The sequence below is a fragment of the Ambystoma mexicanum genome, chromosome 1p, assembly GCF_040938575.1.
Source record: "Ambystoma mexicanum isolate Mex_15411 chromosome 1p, UKY_AmexF1_1, whole genome shotgun sequence".
In the NCBI taxonomy this organism is placed as follows: domain Eukaryota; kingdom Metazoa; phylum Chordata; class Amphibia; order Caudata; family Ambystomatidae; genus Ambystoma; species Ambystoma mexicanum.
In genome coordinates, this window is record NC_090921.1 from 968,536,582 (window position 1) to 968,555,503 (window position 18,922).

Genomic DNA, 18,922 nt, shown 5'->3' on the forward strand with positions numbered 1-18,922 from the left:
CCCAACAACTTTATACCTATATAGAGAGGAAGGCATTGGCAGTACTGTGCGGTTGTCGCCACTTTACCTCTATATTGTTAGTCCCAAATCATGGCAGTCACGGAACAGAATCCTCTCCTGCCAATTATCCTTGATTTGGCAACCACTACCTCACATCCGACTAGAGAGGTGGTTACTTCAATTTCATGATTACAGTGTGACCCTCCAATTTAGGGTTGCTGCCGACAACCAGGCTGACTATTTATCTGGACATCTGCCCACATCTCACAAAGCAGTCCAGGCACCAGATCAGGGCACAGAGGAATATGTTCCCATGGTGACCAGTGCTTCAATCCCTATGACTATTTAGCTATTGGAAAGTATTTTCTTCTGTGGCACTACTGTACTACTGGTCAAAACATATCCATGGAATGTGTGGAGGAAAGCAGGAGGACAGGCTTCTATCGCTTTCCTATTTTTGTTGGCAATATTTTGACTTTTTTTTGCGAGTGGCTGCTGATTGTTAGGGTGTACAAGTGAACGATACACCTGTAAGGGAGGAAGGGTATGACAATTATGACGCTGACACAAGTGTTACAAGTTTCAAAACCTTTATTATCTTTTTGGGGTTTGGAGAAACTCCTACTCTGCCCTATAGCTAAGATGAGAGAATTATGAGAACATATATATTCCCCAATAATCTCAATGATCCATTCATTGTAGTTAACTGTTACTTATTTTAATTTTGTTCTGCACACTTTATTTTTTCTCTTGTTTCACACACTTTGTTTTCTCTCTTTTTCCACACAGTTTTCTCTCCTTTTACACACACTCTATTTTCTCTCTACACCTGTTTCACCATAGCATGTTTCTCATGGTTCATCAGGAGAGAATCCTATTCGTTGTTGAGAGTTCTTCTCGCAAAGTACCCACAGCTATCAGAAAACCACAACAAACTGTTAGAAAAAAAACTGGAAAACAGTCTCAAATTTGCGAGAATAAAATAAGCAAGAGTTAAAAACAATGAATGGATCAATGAGATTATTGTGAAAAAGCAGTCACCCTGAAAAACAACAATTAGTAGGTACACAGAAGAAGACACCAATAGAGAATTTCTAATGGCTTAGTCTATTGCAACAGTCACAATATAGGTGTCCCACCATGCTGACAACTACAAACTGTCAACAAAATTGAGGATTCGCCAAGGAAATAAAGCCTGCTTTGACAGAAATCTCTGCTAAAAAGATATTTATTGCCCAGTTCCAACAGTCCAATAATATCCATCCCGATACTAGAGAAAGGGACTTCTATTATAGATAATGGTTTTAGAGGGGAAGGTAAGGGAATATGTGAGTTGTTTTTTTTGGCATATCTCATATTTCTGAATTAAGCTCTTTATGTCAGCATGGATACCCGGCCAATATAATTTCCCACTGATGTGAGCTTGGGTTTTAGATTGGCCCAAGTGTCCCCCTGTCAAGTGAGATGTGCAATCTCTAGCACAATCTTGCAATGGGTTTTAGGTATTATTAATTGAGTTTTAGTTATGCCTTCCCTGGAGGTTTCCCCTTCTATATAGTAATCCCTGTTTCAGGAAGAAAAAGGGGCTTCACTTTTCTTGTCCTTCTCCCTCAGGAATCACTTGTAAGAAAGCCTGTGCGAGTACAGGATCATTTCTCTGGGCGACAGCTAGGTCGGGAAGGATGGTAGTTTCCTCTTCCCTTTTTGCTTCGGTGGTACGTATCTCATCAGCATCTCCAAAGCCTAAGTTACCTCTCTCAGTCTCCTCTGGTTCAATTTCTTCCTCAAAACAGGGAAATAGAGCTTTCTCAAGAATTCCCTGTGTAATTTTATCCCCAGGATGTATTTCAAACGGGGTCTCTGCATGGTTCTGTAACAGACCTTTTATGTATCCCAGAATGTCTGGATCTATAGTGCCTGCTAGGACGTCTAGACCAATTTCCAGGCTAGGCCAGATTTTGGGACCAATCTTATATAACAGCACACAGGGGGTATTAGAACTAAGTCAGTGGGAATCATCCCTCTTTTCCCGGGAGAGATAGTGGCTTCTCTGCTGCTACAAATATCAAAGCCAATAGATTATTTTGTGGTGGTAGAGGGGTCTGAGGCTCTGTGACTATGTTTCTGGAATTGTAGGGTCCCCCAATTTGTCTCAATTGAGTCGTATCCCACTCTGACACCATATGCAAGGGAGGCATGGTATCACAAGTTTCAAAACCTTCATTATCTTTTTGGCGTTTAGAGAAACTCCTACTCAGCCCTATAGCTAACATGGGAGTAGTCTCTACCATCAGATAACAAAGAAAATAAGTCCTAGTCAGTCTTTGTCAAATCAAAATGGTCTATAATAACGAAACCTAATGCCTTCCCTAGCTCCTATACAAAAAGTGTGTAAAGGGGAATATGTATGTAAAGGAAAGTAAGTGTTATAACATAAAGAATCAAGGTGGCTGAGTCAGCTCTCCTTCCCACGTTGGACAACACGGAGTAAGACGGCCCCTGTAAACAGGATGACGCACTCTGGCTCAGGTTCTCAAAACAAAGGCAGTTCAAAACATGGATCGAGGCTCGCTTGGCCTTCCACGTTAAAGTCACTTATTCCAGCTTTCAAAAGTTCATTCACAGTTCAATAAAAGTTCACTCTGGTTTCCCTCGGTCGAGCTCAGACCTCTCAAAGCAAGAAATGTTTACGTAGGTCTCCCTCAGGCAGGCTCGGACCTTTGAACCAAAAAGTACCTGATTCAACATAGATCTTTCTCAGCCAGGCTCGGACCTCTCAATCAAAGCACTTGCAGGGGTTCCCTTCCCCAAGCTTTATTCACATTTGTTAGGGGTTCCCTTCCCCTAACTTATCACACTTCCGGTCTCCCTCAGTCAGACTCGGACCTTACACGGATGTCAAAGACTTTCGAATGTGCAAGGCTTTTTACTATAGACCTCCGCAGGACCACTTCGGCTTTCTCTTGAGCTCACACTCTTGTGTTATTTGCCCCAGTGTCTCTTGTTCTTGGTATTTCAGTATCATAAGCACACAGGTCCATCGACATTTTTCTCTTAAAGTAGTTTGTTCACTTTGCTGCTTTACAACAAGATATCACATATTTCGTAGAGACTTTCGAGTGGGCTATTTCCTGTCGCCGGACCACTCCACTACTCTGTATCCCTAGCTTCACAGTTATCTGTAATTTAAAGTTCACCACAGATCTGCCTTCCTTCGCGTCTCATCCGCACACACGCAATGTTCAATTGTGAGATATACTGTTGGCCCTTCAATCTTTCCTTATGACACACCAGCCTTTCATGTTGTTTGCTAACTCTCCAGCTGTGTGCATTCCTTTCTTGTCTTTGCGGCTTTAATTCATGAGTCAAGGTTAATGCCACAGGCTCGGCCTCGCCTCCCCAACTCTGTCGTTCACCTGTGAGGGTGGCTGGCATCCTTGAAACACAATGCAGCCTTCTTGTCTGGGATCTGGCCATCTCTGCGTATCTTTCATGGCTCTTCGGAGGCAACAACCTCATGCAGGGGTCTCCTGGGTTTCCCTACCCTTTTCTCTCATCCCTCGATCGGTCGTTCTGCTCCAGTGGGTTCGCCTTCGCCCAGGAAGATCTGCTCCTTCTCATGTTCCACCTTGCTCAGAGTGTGTCTCTATGTTCCACCTTTTAACCGTGTGCGGAGAGCTAATGGGTATCAGATGTATGTGATTAAAGTCAAGTGCCTGACTTTGCCTGACCCGATTAGCGGTACATGTCCAATGTGATGTGTAAGGGTTAGCCTCTCTGCTCTAAGTCGCCCTCTTCCTCAGCCCAATGTTTGTGCAGAAAGGGGGGCAGGGTTGGGACATTGGAGAATCCAATAAAATAGGATTGGGCATGGGTACGAGAAAGGGGGGGAATACCTCATCTCACCATCGGTTGCATCACCCCCATTCCCCAAAGACCCCTCACCCAGATGATCCTCCCGCACTGGTCCACCCCCAGGGTCTGGATCCAAAGGCGATGGCTGTGCCCTGGCCACCTGGGAGAGAGATCCCTGGGGACTAGCAGGTGAGACACCCTTTGGTTTCTCACACACTCCATATGGCTAGATGCGAGCTTGGAAGCCAGGATGTCTCAACACCCAACAAGGAACAATGTAACATCTTTGTGAACTCACTTACTTCCAACACATTTCAAAAGAACCCGTAAAATAATCATCTGTTTAAAATCATCCCTTGACAGTCATGCAGGTTGCATTTATGTATGAAAAAAAGTAAACCTGCAGCTCAACTAAACAGTTTCTTTTAATCTGTTGAACAAGCCACACAGCCTTGAAAGCTTATTTGTATTAAATTTCTTTGTTTTCTTAAATGGTGAACTGCCAACTGTGGGCTGCACAGGATTTGGGTCTTTGGGTTGCGGATAAACGTGGCCCAAATTTAACATTGACAGAATAATGATTGCATCCCAAATGAAACCCTGTTGTTCCACACTTAAATGCAACATCAACCCCTCCTCCTTTTTATGGCTTAGAGGTGAGTTCATCCCAAATGCAAAATAACTCCAGCGTTGCGTTGATTGCCCAGAAAAAGACCTCTCAAATTAGACCTGATGCATATGCATGCACTGACCCAGGAAAGCACCGAACCTGCCGCCTGTATCTTTGCAGAATATCCAGGGCCCATTGGCAGCTTACCTCAAAATAAACGCACATCGTGTGGAACGTTTAACCTGAACTAATGTTTTTTTGGCACATTTTGTTCTTGTGATGTTGGTTCTCGGGGAGATGTGTGACATAGAAAATGCAGTGAAGTCACGCATTCTCGGGGTGCTGTGGCAAGTAGAAAATAGAGGAGTGCATCAGACTGCGGGAAGAGGACACACCACGTTGGTACTGAAATGGGAAGTGCAAGGGTGGGGAGAAGCCGTTGAAGTGATAAGCTTGTGCTGGTGTGGCACTGCATAGCAAAAGACACGAACACCATGAGTCACTAAAAGGAAATGGTAAAGTACATCAGTTGGAATTGGGCAATTAAACTAGCTAAGTGTTCATTTCACGCTCAAGTGTTTTTAGGTAAAGTTCTGGTTCACAATAAAAGGGAAACCTCATTCTGGGCCACTGTGTTCAATAAACAAGGATAGCATTGCTGCTGGGTAGCAACTTCAACTGGCAGTGTCAAGCTTTTTAAGAGCACATCACTATCATTCAATAGTGACAACTTCAACTGGCAGAGACGCTCTAGGGCAGCATAGGTGAGGTCTCTCACATTAGAATGTTTAGCTCCTGAGTTCACGTTGGAACAATTACATTTACTGTTACAGAGATGTAATATTTACAGCCTATGGCCAGATCTCCCACGGGCCAATTTAAGTTTGAAAAAGGAACATTTTCACTTACCTAGGGAGAAACAATAAAAACTCTGCTGGATTATGTTAGCCATCAAGGGGAGCAGTGAAAGAAGGAACGGCTAGGGAAGTGTTGCCTGCTTCAATTAATTACCTTTTGATCTTCTGTGAGGGAGCCCGATGAACGCCCTGCTCCTTTCTCCAGCCCACTCAGATGAATAAACTGGGTTGGAGTCTGCCTGTGCATAAGGCTTGCATGTGCTTTTTGTTAAGCTACAGTGCCATCTACCAGACAAAGGAGGGATAGACCTCACAAGAAACTGCTGTATCCTCAAAGTAAATGATACGCTTTGAGATTTTAAATGTTACGTATTTACATAATTTTATTGCAAAAAAGGCCCAATGTGCCACTTATCTGGAGGGCTGCATACAATTCAACAAAATACACATATAAATGCAGAGACTAAACACACACAGCAAAAATACAGTGTAGACAATCAGAAGGATGTATAAAATGCAGAAAAAGTGATTTGTGTACTCGCGAAGTAGGGATAGTCTGTACTATATAAAGCCTACAAAATGTTAGTGAAGTCTACAATTTACGATCTCAAAGAGTTATGACTCAATGCAGCAGAATTTTACACAATACCTTTGAAATTCAACATTGGCCGACACGCAACATGTTTCTGTTCATAATCCCTTATGTGGCGAACATTCATCAGGAGCAATATAATCGGGTCACTTAAAATGCAGGGGATCTAGAAGTATGATCCCATAAAATCACTCTCGATGGTGAATGCCTTGTGCCGACACTTTACTTCTTCCACACTAAGAAACAAAAATAGCCATTAGTACCATCATAAATGTAGAGAACGTAGGTACTCGTAGTGTTAGGTGATCGTAATTCCAGATCCCCTGCATTATAAGTGACCCAATTATACTGCTCCAAATGAATGTTTACCACACAGGGGATTACAAACAAAAAGACATTGAGTGTTGGCTGGTGCTAAATTGCAAAGGCATTGCGTGCAATTCTGATACACCGAGTCATAATAACGCTTTGAGATTGTAAATTATAGACTTCATTGACATTGTTTAGGCTTATAGTACAGCCTATCCCTACTTTGTGAGTACACAAGTCACTTTTTTGCATTTTTTGCACATCCTCCTGATTGTCTACACTGTATTTTTAAAGTGAGTGTTTAGTCTCTGCAGTTATATGCATATTTTGTTGAATTGTATGTACCTCAGCCATTTGGGGGGGGGGGGGGTTAATATTTATGAAATAAAGTTTTGCTATCCATTTCTTGTACATAGTTTTCCTTGTTGACACATTATAGGTTACCTTTCTCACTACCCCATCGGTCTGACGAATTACGAGATGACTCCCCACACAGCTAAGGCCCTCTGGAAGAGGAAGGTGCAGTCGGTAATTCCTGAACACAACTAAATGTAGAGAAATGCCATTGATGGAATCTGCATTCACCTAAGAGAAATGGAGAACAATAGGAAAGAGAGCATCTGTAGAAGGCTTGCCGGAGAAGACAGTCAAGTTAGAAAATCAGGTACTCATCTGGAATCAACATATGAGAAACAAGTTGAGCCTCCTGTTGGAACCAACTCCCTGGAAAGTGCATATGGCTGGACCCGTTATGCAATGGCGCAGACTTGGCTAAAACCCAGTGGTGTGGAAGGTTGCCCAAAGCAGTGCCAGTGGTTCAGATTTATTGGTGGCAGTACCTGACTGATTTGCATATGGCTGGAACCATTTTACACTGGCGCAGACAGGCTAAAAAACTGTGGTGTGGAAGGTTGCCCAGAGCAGTGCATGTGGTTCAAATGTATTCAAAACCTTCCACCCATCACTTTTTTGGTTCAAGATGGGTTTACCTCAGGGCATGCGCATGGTAGAACCTATAGGCAATTCAGAACTTATTGTCCGCTTGTCATAGTTTTTCTAATGTGACACACTCCATGGAACCAGTTCATTCAGGCACTGTGGGACCTGTTTGGAATCATTCACACAGTAGCATGTGATCATTCACAAACCAGTGGCAGCGTAAGTTGCTACTAGCACCTTGAGTCGCTGGACACAACAGAAAATGAGTATTTGGACTTATACGGTGAAACCACCGAAGACCACAGCACATCACGAGCAGCACCAGCGAAGGTCTTGGGAGCAGAGCTCGCATACAAGATGGCGGGCAGGTAATTTGTAGATTTGGTCCAGCCCCTTGAGACTAGAACATCCTTAGGTACATTCCAAAAATAAGAGCTAATCCCAAACCCTAACTCAATTACAAGCCACAGATGTTGGCACTCACTTAAAGTGCCACCCGGGTAGAGGAGGAAGCACAGTGTAAAACACCCAGCCACAGTTGCTCAGTGTTGGTTTGTGGAGAAGGGTTTGGAGAATGGGGGGACGGTGTTAGAGTGTGTTAGGATGGGTGATTAGGAGTTGCTGGAGGAGAGAGGTGGAGGTAGCTGTGTAAGAGGAGGATGTAGCAACAACCGAGAAGGAGGAGGTGCAACAACTGAAGAGGAGGTCGTAATTACAGAGAAGGAGGGGGTGGTTACAAGAACTGAGAGGGCAGAGGAGGGCAACACCCACCCTAAAAAAGTACAGGAAGGCATGAAGGGACCAGGGTGTCCCAAGACAGGTTTCTGAGGTGGGAGGAAGAACAACCGCCTGACAAGAAGAGCAGAGCAGTAATAGCAGAGTGGATTTGAGGTGGCCACGAGTTAACGGAGAGTCAAGTGGCAAGAAGTAGCGGTGACAGCCCTTGGCTGCTCTTTACCCTGAATGAGATACTTCAGTAATGCGAACAGCTGATCCTGACTGGATGACTTTTCATACTTGAGGAATAATGTCAGAAGAAAGGGTCTGTGAGCCCCTGGGAAATCTGCAATGCCACTGGTGGATGAGACATCATCACACCTAGTCTCAGAGAATTGTTTTTGGTTTATCTTGCACTCCGTTTGATGGGTTTTTAGATCCATAAAAGCCTGTGTACATTCCTTCCCGAGTTCAAGCTGTATACAGTCGCCATGCGGAACCCCACTCCAGTGCCGTACACAGCATGGGCAGGGAACACTCTGCTTTTGGAAAAATAACCCATATTAATTTCTCTTGAAGATCAGTAACATTTCAATAACGAGCCATTGAAGTCACGCGTATTAAGTACGCTATTGGGCACATCGAACAGAAAACTCAGGATCAGCATTGCATGCATTGAAATTTGATCGTCGGTATGACTATATGCCAGTTTGGATAAAATTGAGTTTCGTTAGGTTATTTATGTTCAGAACATTGCCTTGAAAAAACCTGAGTGGGCGAAACTCATGGCCATGTAGTCGGCTATACTACATATGTTAAAAGATGTAAGCACTGGCTGATAGCAACTGGCGGTTTAAAGAATCCGACATTCTTTCACCTTACTAACCCTCACACGTACCTTCTTTGATATGAGAATTGGCAATGTTAATAATTAAAAGAATGGATCGTGCAAAACCTATACAATTGTCTTAACTGCATCTTAATAGAGCGCCTTCATTGGGTATTGTGCTTCTTTTGGTACTTTGTCATAATAGCGCTAGGTTGTGCGCTTACACGTCCATAGATTAGCATCTCTACACTAAGGGTTTATACAATTAGAAAGGCACAGTTTCATTGGTTCTGGCAACATTCCTATACATCTGTTTGTGGTCTGGGTTTTGCAGGTTTGAGTGGTGCTCGGCTCATCTTTTCATCCTTTGAAAGGTCATTAAATAAATACCAATTGTAATTGATTAATAATAGAATTTGAAAATATTCTATAGAAAGGATTTGTTTAAAATCGATGTATTAATGGCTAATTCAGGCATTTCGCTGTATTAGGGGCATCATTATTGACAATGGATTATTAGAGAGTTGCAGTCCATATTAGCACCCGTTCCTCATTAATTATTCTAGGATGCAAATTTTTTGTTGGGTTTGGGTAAATGTCCTGGAGCTAGGCCTGGTTCCTCATTTTAGCAAGTCACACGCATATTTTGAAAGACTTCGCAACTTCTCTGGAGCGCCCGCTTCTCTCCTCCTCGTACCACAAGGTTGGATTATTGATAATGGAGAGGACATGATACAAGCAATAGGTACAAAAGGGAAAAGATATGGTACATACGTGGCCATTGATCCTGAAATAAGCCCTACCTTGAAAGTCCTATAATCACTTATCATTTACATTGTGTTCTTGCAGGTCCCCGGACGATTGCATGAGACCTCGTCAACGCAGCAGTCCAATTCGGCACAGGAGTTCATCATCTTCAGTCATTTGCAGGTTAGAGTGTCGCGCTCTTTCTTTAGACAGATTACACACTAGAGAAATGCTATTGGTCATTGCCATTGTTGTATAACAATGTACACAAAGGAAATGGGAAGTCCTGGTGGCTCGTCCATAACAGTTCGAGAGGGAGTACCCCACCACACGTCCTGGAGGTGGCAAGAACGGAGCAGGCCACTTTGCCCCACAGCATCAGCGACTGGCCTAAGGCTGAGCAACTGGCTTTATTGGTCCTGGCTCAGCTTGAGTTGGGTTTGCACGTACTTGGTAGGGTTGTGGTGGTCTATGTATAGGAATATCCTACACATACACAATATTCCATGTATGACGGTGAACAGAGCTCACTAAACCACAAATGCGCACGCGCCTCTGTTTCTTTATAAAGACAGAGCTACCTGCTCCTGGAATCCTGTAGAAGACCGTAGGTGCACCTTGGTTTCACTGCGGGTGCGTGCACAGTCCCTGTGCATTAGCCTACATTGAAGCCGATCTGGGCCTTTACCTGCTGGCCACCCAGGAAGCGGAACCTAGGGTGATGAGTGATTTACATCCCTCCCTGCTTTCTGCTTCCTGCACGCAATACTAGGACATCAACAGGCACAGCAGAAAAATGAGCTAGTCCCGGTGGAAGAAGACTGGAGTAAGTAATACCTTTGTCGTGGTGTGTTTGAGTGGTTTTGCATACTAACAGGGTCATTTTAGTTGTCTCCATAAATAGCACGGAGGGGACCACATTTATTTGCACATAGTGAGAGGTCAGGGGCGGGGGGATAGCTCAGGTTTGGAAGCAAGACAACGAGCAGCATCACTGGTTCAAATCCCGGTCCAGGTTCTCTTTATGTACAAGAAGTCTCTTCTGAGCTACCTTGATTTCTCTAGCTAATGGGTGCAATCTTACCATGAATATTTTAGTGGACTCAGAGAACACAAGGGCAAGAATGAAGGAAATTAAACAAATAATAAAACAATTTAGCCAAAAATGAGTCAAAGTAGAATAAAGATTATCCGTCTGCATATAACGCCATCAGTGAAATAGTTGTTAAAACATTTGGTGTGTTGTATATTAATTCTAGTCTCTGGGTTTTTAGTCACCAGTTCTGTAGTGCTTCACGGAGTCCACACAGCTATAGCCTCACTACTGTCAAGACCTGTTAGGATGTTTTTTCAAAGTCATACCTATGGGAGAACTTGGGAAAGCCAACATAGGTTTAGCAAGGCTTTCACAACCCCAGTTGAGCTACACCACTCACTTAACTAGCGTAGACCAAGCAGCAAGGCTGAACTGAGGAAGCAGGGGCACTGTATGTAATACTGTTAGCACTTTACAGGAATAGTTTTTTAAAAAGACACATACAGGTAAGTACAAAAGTAACATATTTCTTACAGTACTTCGCAAATACACACTTTAAATAATCAAAGGTAAATAAAAATAACCGTATACATGTATATATAGCTCACAATTGGGTAACCCACTATGGGTGACAGATTACTTCAGTATCATAAATACGTTTAAACAATAAAATGCATAAGCTAAAGTAGAGAGACAGTTCTTAAACACACCAGAATAGAATATAGGCCCTACACTTATAAGGTACTCCAAGACAATATGCCTAGTCTTTAAAAGTTCATCCCTAGTCAACAGAGGGTCTCTGCAAGTTTGTAGGTGACTCTGAAAGGTCCCTGAGAGTCACAGATGAGTTAGGAGAGCCCACCTAGCTAGGGTGTCTAGGACAAAGCAGGCAGTTAGTGTAGAGCAACAGGTAGTCTGTGAAAGGTAATTTAAGGGTATTAAGTCAGGTTGTAGAGTTCTGGGAAGCAGCTACCAACCTTGGGTTCCAAGAGGATGACCCCCACCCCCCAGAAGTATTGTCCCAGATACCACCGCATTAGGCCATCGGCAGATAGCACGAAGATAAACAGGACTTTATGACTAATGCAAACTCAGTGGGGTTGGTTCACAAGATAGAAGGGATCTCAGACCCCAAATCCCCCAGAGAGGTAGAAACAGAGTCAGACGACAGTAAATTGCTCAGGAAGCATCATCCTGCAGGGTTGTCTGGTCGCTAGTTCAAGGGCGATCACCACTGGTTTTCTTTCAGTTCCTCTGTAGACCTTGGACGGTTGGAGGAACACCCAGATTTGGTACAGCAGCAGAGAGGAACGCTCATGGATGACTTGACCGATGCATGCCTTGCATTGAACGCAGGAGGCACACATCAGTTCGGCAATTGGACTTCGGACTCCTGTTAGACTCCTCTTCTGGGGCAGGTCAGCACAGTGGATGCCCATTATTGCAGCAGAATCTTGAAGATGCACATAAAGAGTTTCGGCCATTAGTACAGAAGAAAGTCCTTACAGTGGACCAAAGCTAGATCTGGGGATTGCAGAGAATATGCAGAGATGCACACTCCCACGACCCAGGAAAGGCAGTGAACCTCCAGCAGACAGCAGACTGGTTGTATTTTAATTTATTTATAAAGTGCCTAGGACTAAAGTGCTGAACAAAAGGGAAAATGGTACAATAATAGCTGTAAATTCAGATTAAGAAAATAGAAGGAGACAGGAGAAAAGTCTTAAGTCGAGAGCGTAAGACAGGTAACGAAGGAGAAGAATGAATTGGAAGAGAAAGGGAGTTCCAATACTTTGGGGCAAGAGGCGCGAAAGATCGAAACCTGGAGGAGGCACAGGGTGGCTTTGGCGTGGCAAGAAGAACTAAAGTCGGAGAGAATGGGCAGTGCGAAGAAGGAAATAAGACGGGACAGATAAGACCTTAGAGAGATTTGAATACAATGCAAAAATAATTAAAGAGGAGACATGATTCAAAAGACCAGCAAGACAGTGATGGAAGAGCATGGAGGAAGAGTAGGAAAAGTACAAATTGAAAGATGGTAGACAGATCAAAGTGGGGCATGCTGATAGGCAGGGAGACCAAACCGAAGGGAAGAACAGTAGAAAAGGCAAGAGAAAATGATGACCGATATAAGGGTTTTAGAAGCAGACAAAGATTATAAAGGGCTAATGTTATGGATCTTAGAGAGGTAAAACCAACAACTATGGGCAGTAGATTTAATGCGATGAGAAAAGGTTAGACATTGATCAAAAGGTATGCCAAGATTACGAGCAAATTTAGAAAAAGGCAATAGATCAGGAGGAAAAGAGAGCGCAGAGACCGGTCAAGAAAGAATAGAAGAAGCCGGGAAGAAAAGAACCTCCATCTTGGAGGGATTCAAATGAAGAAAGCGAGAATTCATCCATTGTTGGACTTTGGTCCAACATGCGGAAAGAGTGGTATGAAGAGTGTCCAAAAAATCAGAAAAGGAGAGGAAGGGGTGTGTATCAGCAGCATAGAAATGAAAAGGAAAGCCACATTTAGAGATGAAACACACATACAGGAGAACCTTCGTGGCCTTTCTTCAAGATGTCTGCCAATGTGCATGAAGAGAATTGACCCTCCTCCCAATGGCAAGGGAGAACAACGGCCAACAAATGCCAAGCCATCTTGAACAAGACTTAAAACATGAGGAGAGGCCATTTTGAGTATGTGGTCCTCCTAAATGCATTATCGTGGCTAAAATGCAGCATGCAATGCTGCGCCCGAAGAAGGATAACATATTAATGTGTGTCACCAGCCTGTTCAAAGGGTGCCTGGGAAAGCAACAGGACAAAGAAAAGGGGACACAAAGTATCCCCAAAGCACTGCATGTAAGACGACTTGGGGTGCAATGGGAAAAACGTAATGAATTTGGTTGTTGATGTGGCTGGCACATGTCAACCCATTCATATTTGGCTTTTGAAACTGTGAACCTTTATAAGAGCTACTTCCAATGAGATACCTGACTCTGTTCTTCTTTTTACTCTTTCCAGGTGAGCATAAAGGGGCCTTTAGAGGAATCCTCTGTGTATGTCTGAGGTGGTTGCTTAGTTCACTGCTCACAGGGTCTCAAAGCATTTCCCTATTGGGACTGGCCATCCCAGTACCGCGTGCCTGCTAGATGTTTCACAGACAAATGAGCTCTTCCTTGTGCTTTCCTTATGGTCACAATCCTGCAACAATTTCGTTCAGTGTTGAAAATGCTGATGGCATTTGTGAAGAGGACTGGATGGCCCAGCTAGGAGTCCACTAGAAATGCACTCAACATGGTGGTACCTGCCTACAGTATGTTGTTAAATCTAAAATGTCTGGCCTATGTAATGCTATTTAAGGTTATGATGGCAAAAGTAAGCATCCAAAAGAGGCTAATGACAAAAGTGAGTGTTCAAAAGAGTCTGATGCCAAAGGCGAGGTTCTTACAGAGTGTGATGGCAAATGTGATGCATGGGTGAACTTCAGTGTGATAACAAAGGTGAGCTTCCAACAGCGCCTGATGTATTACAAGCACAAGAAATGCGGGGACTCCTTTAATCAGTTTCCAAAACTGTGTATAAATTGTCCCTCTCCCGCATCGTTTTTTTATCAATAATTCCAGCGTGGAAAAAAGATATGCAAATATTGTAATTCTTCTTTTTATATGTTCCAATGACTCATTCATAAGATAATTGCACAGATGGTGGCAATCTGAAGGCAATTGAGCTCATTGGATCCAGTAACCTATTGTTAAGTATGCTTACTGTTTAGTGCCTATACAGTTCAGTTAAGGGGAACCTCTCTGGATCGAGGGCTCCCCTGTTGCTCTTTCATGTACATATTATTGGACACGCCCAAGAGATTACAGTTTTGTTAGACTGATCCGAATGCAAGGTCTCCATAGAGTTTATTATTTTTGTTCCTATTTTCAAGCCTATGGATACCTAAGATCACTTGTTGTGCATCACACCCCTCGTGACAGAGGGTACAACTGAACATCCTTTTTCATAAATTCCCTACCGGTATTAACGATGTATTCAGTTCCAATAGTACATATCAACAAGATATATTGCACAGAAATGTACTTTACTTTTAGAGAATTATTTGTCCTAGACAACACCCCAAAAGTGCAGAGTTCATTAAACGCCTACCGTCCTCTGATCTACTTTTAATATGATCAATTTCCCACATGAATAGAACTATTTTGATAACAGGCTCCCGACTTCCCTTTCCCGAGGTAATATTGTTTTAACCCTCTGTGGGTGATATGTTTCACAAAATGTTAACAGTTGTCGTTGTTTTCTAGGCAACTCCTGTTTGTCTGCTGACGTACTCTATAGAAAGATGAAAGAAAAGCGAAGAGGAATAGACTTCTTACCATAGCGGAGTCCTCCTGGTGTCGCTGATTGGCATTGAGAAGCAAGAGGATGGAGTGTCCAGTTGCCACCTGTATAGGGGACACACTGTGCAGTGAACACTTGTATTTATTTCTTTTTTGAGAATCTACTTTCTCTATAACCTTCTGTCCATTATATCTATAATGCATTTCTGAAGGCAGGCGGTGGGTGTCATGGCTGGAAGCCAGCATTGGATACGGTGATCAGATGTATTGTGGAATCTGTTATGTGTATGGGAACAGGCATATCCAGACTTGAGAATATTGATGACAAATTAATTTAAGATGCACTTTTGTGATAATTATAATCAGTGACTTCTTTAAAATACCCCCTGTAATAAAGCAGTTCACATTGCAAAATGGTCTTTGAACATATAAATAAGAGTAAGGCCAATTGGAAACCTCAAATACAATAAAAAATACTAAAACCAAATACGGCAATGAGGTGTGTTACATTTGTGCCACTGTATGGTATCTGCTAATGTATCTGTGTGACTTACCGTGAGGTTTGGCACGTAACATTCCAGGATGATAAACAGAGTTGTTAATGCTGTTATTTCCTCTCCACAAGACCAGACTACCAAAATGCTTCCATACGTTACTAGGACTGCAGGTGGGCAGGTTTGCTGTGACTGCAGGCTTTCTGGGACTGCAGGTAGGCAGGGTTGCTGGGACTGCAGGTAGGCAGGGTTGCTGGGACTGTAGGTGGGCAGGTTTGCTGGGACTGCAGGTTGGCAGGTTTGCTGGGAGTGCAGGTGGACAGGTTTGCTGGGACTGCTGGTGGGCAGGGTTGCTGGGACTGCAGGTGGGCAGGGTTGCTGGGACTGCAGATGGGCAGGTTTTCTGGGAATGCAGATAGGCAGGTTTGCTACGATCTCAGGCAGGCAGGTTTGCTGGGACTGCAGGTGGGCAGGTTTACTGGGACTGCAGATGGGCAGGTTTGCTGTGACTGCAGGCTTTCTGGGACTGCAGGTAGGCAGGTAGGCAGAGTTGCTGGGACTGCAGGTGGGCAGGGTTGCTGGGACTGCAGATGGGCAGGTTTGCTGGGACTGCAGGTGAGCAGGTTTGCTGCGAATGCAGGTAGGCATGTTTGCTAGGACTACTGGTGGGTAGGTTTGCTGGGACTTCAGGTGGGCAGGTTTGCTGGGCTGCAGGTGGGCAGGGTTGCTGGGACTGCAGATGGGCAGGATTGCTGGGACTGCAGATGGGCAGATTTGCTGGGACTACAGGTGGGCAGGTTTGCTAGGAATGCAGATAGGTAGGTTTTTCTAGGACTGCAGATCGTCAGTTTGCTAAAACTGCAAGTAGGCAGGTATCTTGCATTTCTTTTTTTGTTGTTGATTTATTCCATACCACATTACGTCTTTATGAGAGGGCAAAGGGATTATGTGCCCACCCCGGGGGGCACATGGCTGCATGATTGAAAGCAGCCAGTTCCCATTGTTTTACAAAACTAAAATAGCACACAAAGTTTTATGGTGCGCTGCTGAGTCGCCAAACCTGCTCCTAGGCTGTTGCTCACAAGTACATTCTGCTCTGATGAATTAATCCTATAATGTTGCGTTGACTGTAGTACACACAGTTTGTCCATTCACAATAGCACAAATCTTGTAGTATTTTCATCCTACTGTGGGGAATATATAGATCACATGCCATGCCAAAAGTTGAGATGCATATTGATGAATTTGAGTGTCATGATTGGTAGCTCAGTTTGTTAGGCGCTCATTACAGAGATTTGTGTTCATTTGAGGATCACAGTATCAAATTCTGGCATGGCCGACTCAGCCTTTCCTATGTCTGAGCTTGATAAACTTGAATTTGTATATATTTTCGTGATAGTAACACTTGCTGTGTGCTACATAGCAACGTAACTGCACTAGTTAGCACTAGCTATAAAAAGTAACATGGCATCAGTCTGGTGCAGGTCTGGAGCTTTGTTCCTTCAAATGAGGCTTGTTAAAACTGGCAGCCATGCCCCAATGAGGAGCATACATTGTTAGTAGAGAGAGGTGATTAGGTAGTCAAATTCGAGACACTGGATATAACGTGTTGAGGCTCATATCCGGCTTTGCCAGCGGATGATAAAGTTACCCTGGACAAATGTTATGTCACTGTATAGTACTGTGCTGTCTTCTGGGAAAAGGTTTGCCTTCTCACTGGTGGTGCAGTTTATCCTATTGCCTAACGTTTCTTTTCATGTAGGCCATTTGAGTGGAAGGGGTTCTAGACAAAAGTCACAAGGTTCTGGTGAGCATATGTTCTGGTCTGCTTATTTGGCAAAAAACAGTCTGCTTTCTTGTACCTTTGAAATTGTATGTCTGCACATAATAAATAACACTCCTCAATTCTGCGTGTAGGGTGTATGTAAAGCTTTAAAACCGTTTAAGCTCACATCAATAAATATTGTGGCACTTTTATACTGCCTTTGTGATAGGGAAAATGAAGCTATAATCATTGTCCTTTTGCATACAAAAAGTTTTGTTTTTAAATGTTGGATTATTATGTTAATGTTAAAGATCATTTGTACCACACACTAGCACCACCGAAGTGGTCCTCTGGCGCTCTGGTGGATCTGAAAGGTAAGAGTGTGGGGTGGGTTAGTAGGGTATAGTGTGAATAGTTACAGCGAGAGTTGTAATGTCCTGTTGACAGCTTTAGTTCAGTTTACTGAGATTGGATGTGATTTGCGGCTAGGTAGATTCCTGTGTGCTATTGTGCAGGGCTATGTGTTGTTTGTTTTGTCATTGCAGTGTGGTGAAGTGTGTGTGGATTGCTGTGCAGAGAGGTAGTTGTGTTTTGCGTTTGAGAAGTGTATGTAAAACTTGACGTTTTGGTGTTGGATTAGTAGGGTTTTTCTTACCTTGTTGCTTTGGACTTCTGTACTCATCGCCTCTGTCTGCGTTGTGTGTTGGGTGTTTTTGTAGCGGTTTGTTTGCCGGGTATGGCGCACAGTGGTGGCTTTCCTCTGTAATTGTCTAGTGGTATGTGGGCATGAGGGTTGTGTGGGCCTCCAGCCGCCCGCCGGGCAGAAGATGGCTACGGTAAGGGTATTGGATGTCTCCTCTGGTAATTGTGTGAGATCCCCACCCACAGAGGACCAGGCATACTAAGGCTACCTGGGGTGCCCGGTATTGGTTAGTGCTCCCCCGTCTGCAGCTGGGGTTCCCATCTCGGGGTAATGACTAAAGTGTGTTATTGAAGGTAGCAGTTTTTTCTATGGCTCTCTCCCTGGTTTGTTCCTTCCATGTATGCTAGTTGAGATGTGCTCTGTTTCCGGCAGAGTCTTTATTTTCCTAGTCGTTCCCTTCTGAGGGGAAGAGTCTAGTTGTAAGTAGTTTCCTGAATTTTAGGTTATCGTTTGTATTGCGTATGTCTTTTGGGAGGCAGATCCAAGTTTTTGCTGCCAGGTGGGAGAATGACAACCCCCCCAAGTTTTCTTTTTTTGTATGGTTGTTGTCCAAGGCGAATGTCGTTGCTTGATCTGAGTGTTCTTGCCGGTAGGTAAAATGTTATTTTCTTTTGTAGGAATTCTGATCCTTGGCCATGGATTGCTCTGTGCATTATGCACATTGTTTTTAACCTTATTCTTTGTTTGATGGGTAGCCAATGTAGCAATTTTAGCGCTCGGGTAATGTGGTCCTTTTGTGGTAGTGTAAGGAGAAGTCTGGCTGCTGCGTTTTGGATACATCACAGTTTCTTTAGTAGGCGTTCAGGCATTCCCATGTATAGGCTGTTGGCATAGTCTATTCTGGACATGATGAGTGAGATGATGGTAAGTGTTTTATGGGTTAAAGAGAGGAAAGGTAGGATCCTTTTTACCATGTGCAGGAGGAAGAAACATTTCTTGATTATTGTGTTTACATGTGGTTCTAGTGTTAGTTTGTTGTACATCAGGATTCCAAGGTTTTTGAGTGTTGTCAACAGTGTCTGTGCAATCCCTGGTTCTGTGGGCCATGGGCTTAGTGGTTGTTTTCCCGGTTTTTGGGTATAACGATTATTTCTGTTTTGCCTGGGTGAGTTTGAGGCTGGTTTTGTTCATCC

The 18,922-nt window shown here is 43.6% G+C and overlaps 1 protein-coding gene across 1 annotated transcript in view; it reads left to right on the forward strand.

Moving 5' to 3' along the window:
- LOC138582452 (uncharacterized) overlaps nt 1-15,314 on the forward strand; it is a 1,938,885-nt gene extending 1,923,571 nt beyond the window's left edge. The window contains exons 20-21 of the mRNA XM_069653763.1: nt 9,558-9,638; nt 14,792-15,314. Of these exons, the coding sequence (XP_069509864.1) occupies nt 9,558-9,638; nt 14,792-14,833 (123 nt within the window). The 3' untranslated portion in view covers nt 14,834-15,314. The remainder of the gene's footprint in view (nt 1-9,557; nt 9,639-14,791) is intronic.
- The last annotated feature ends 3,608 nt before the right edge of the window (nt 15,315-18,922 follow it).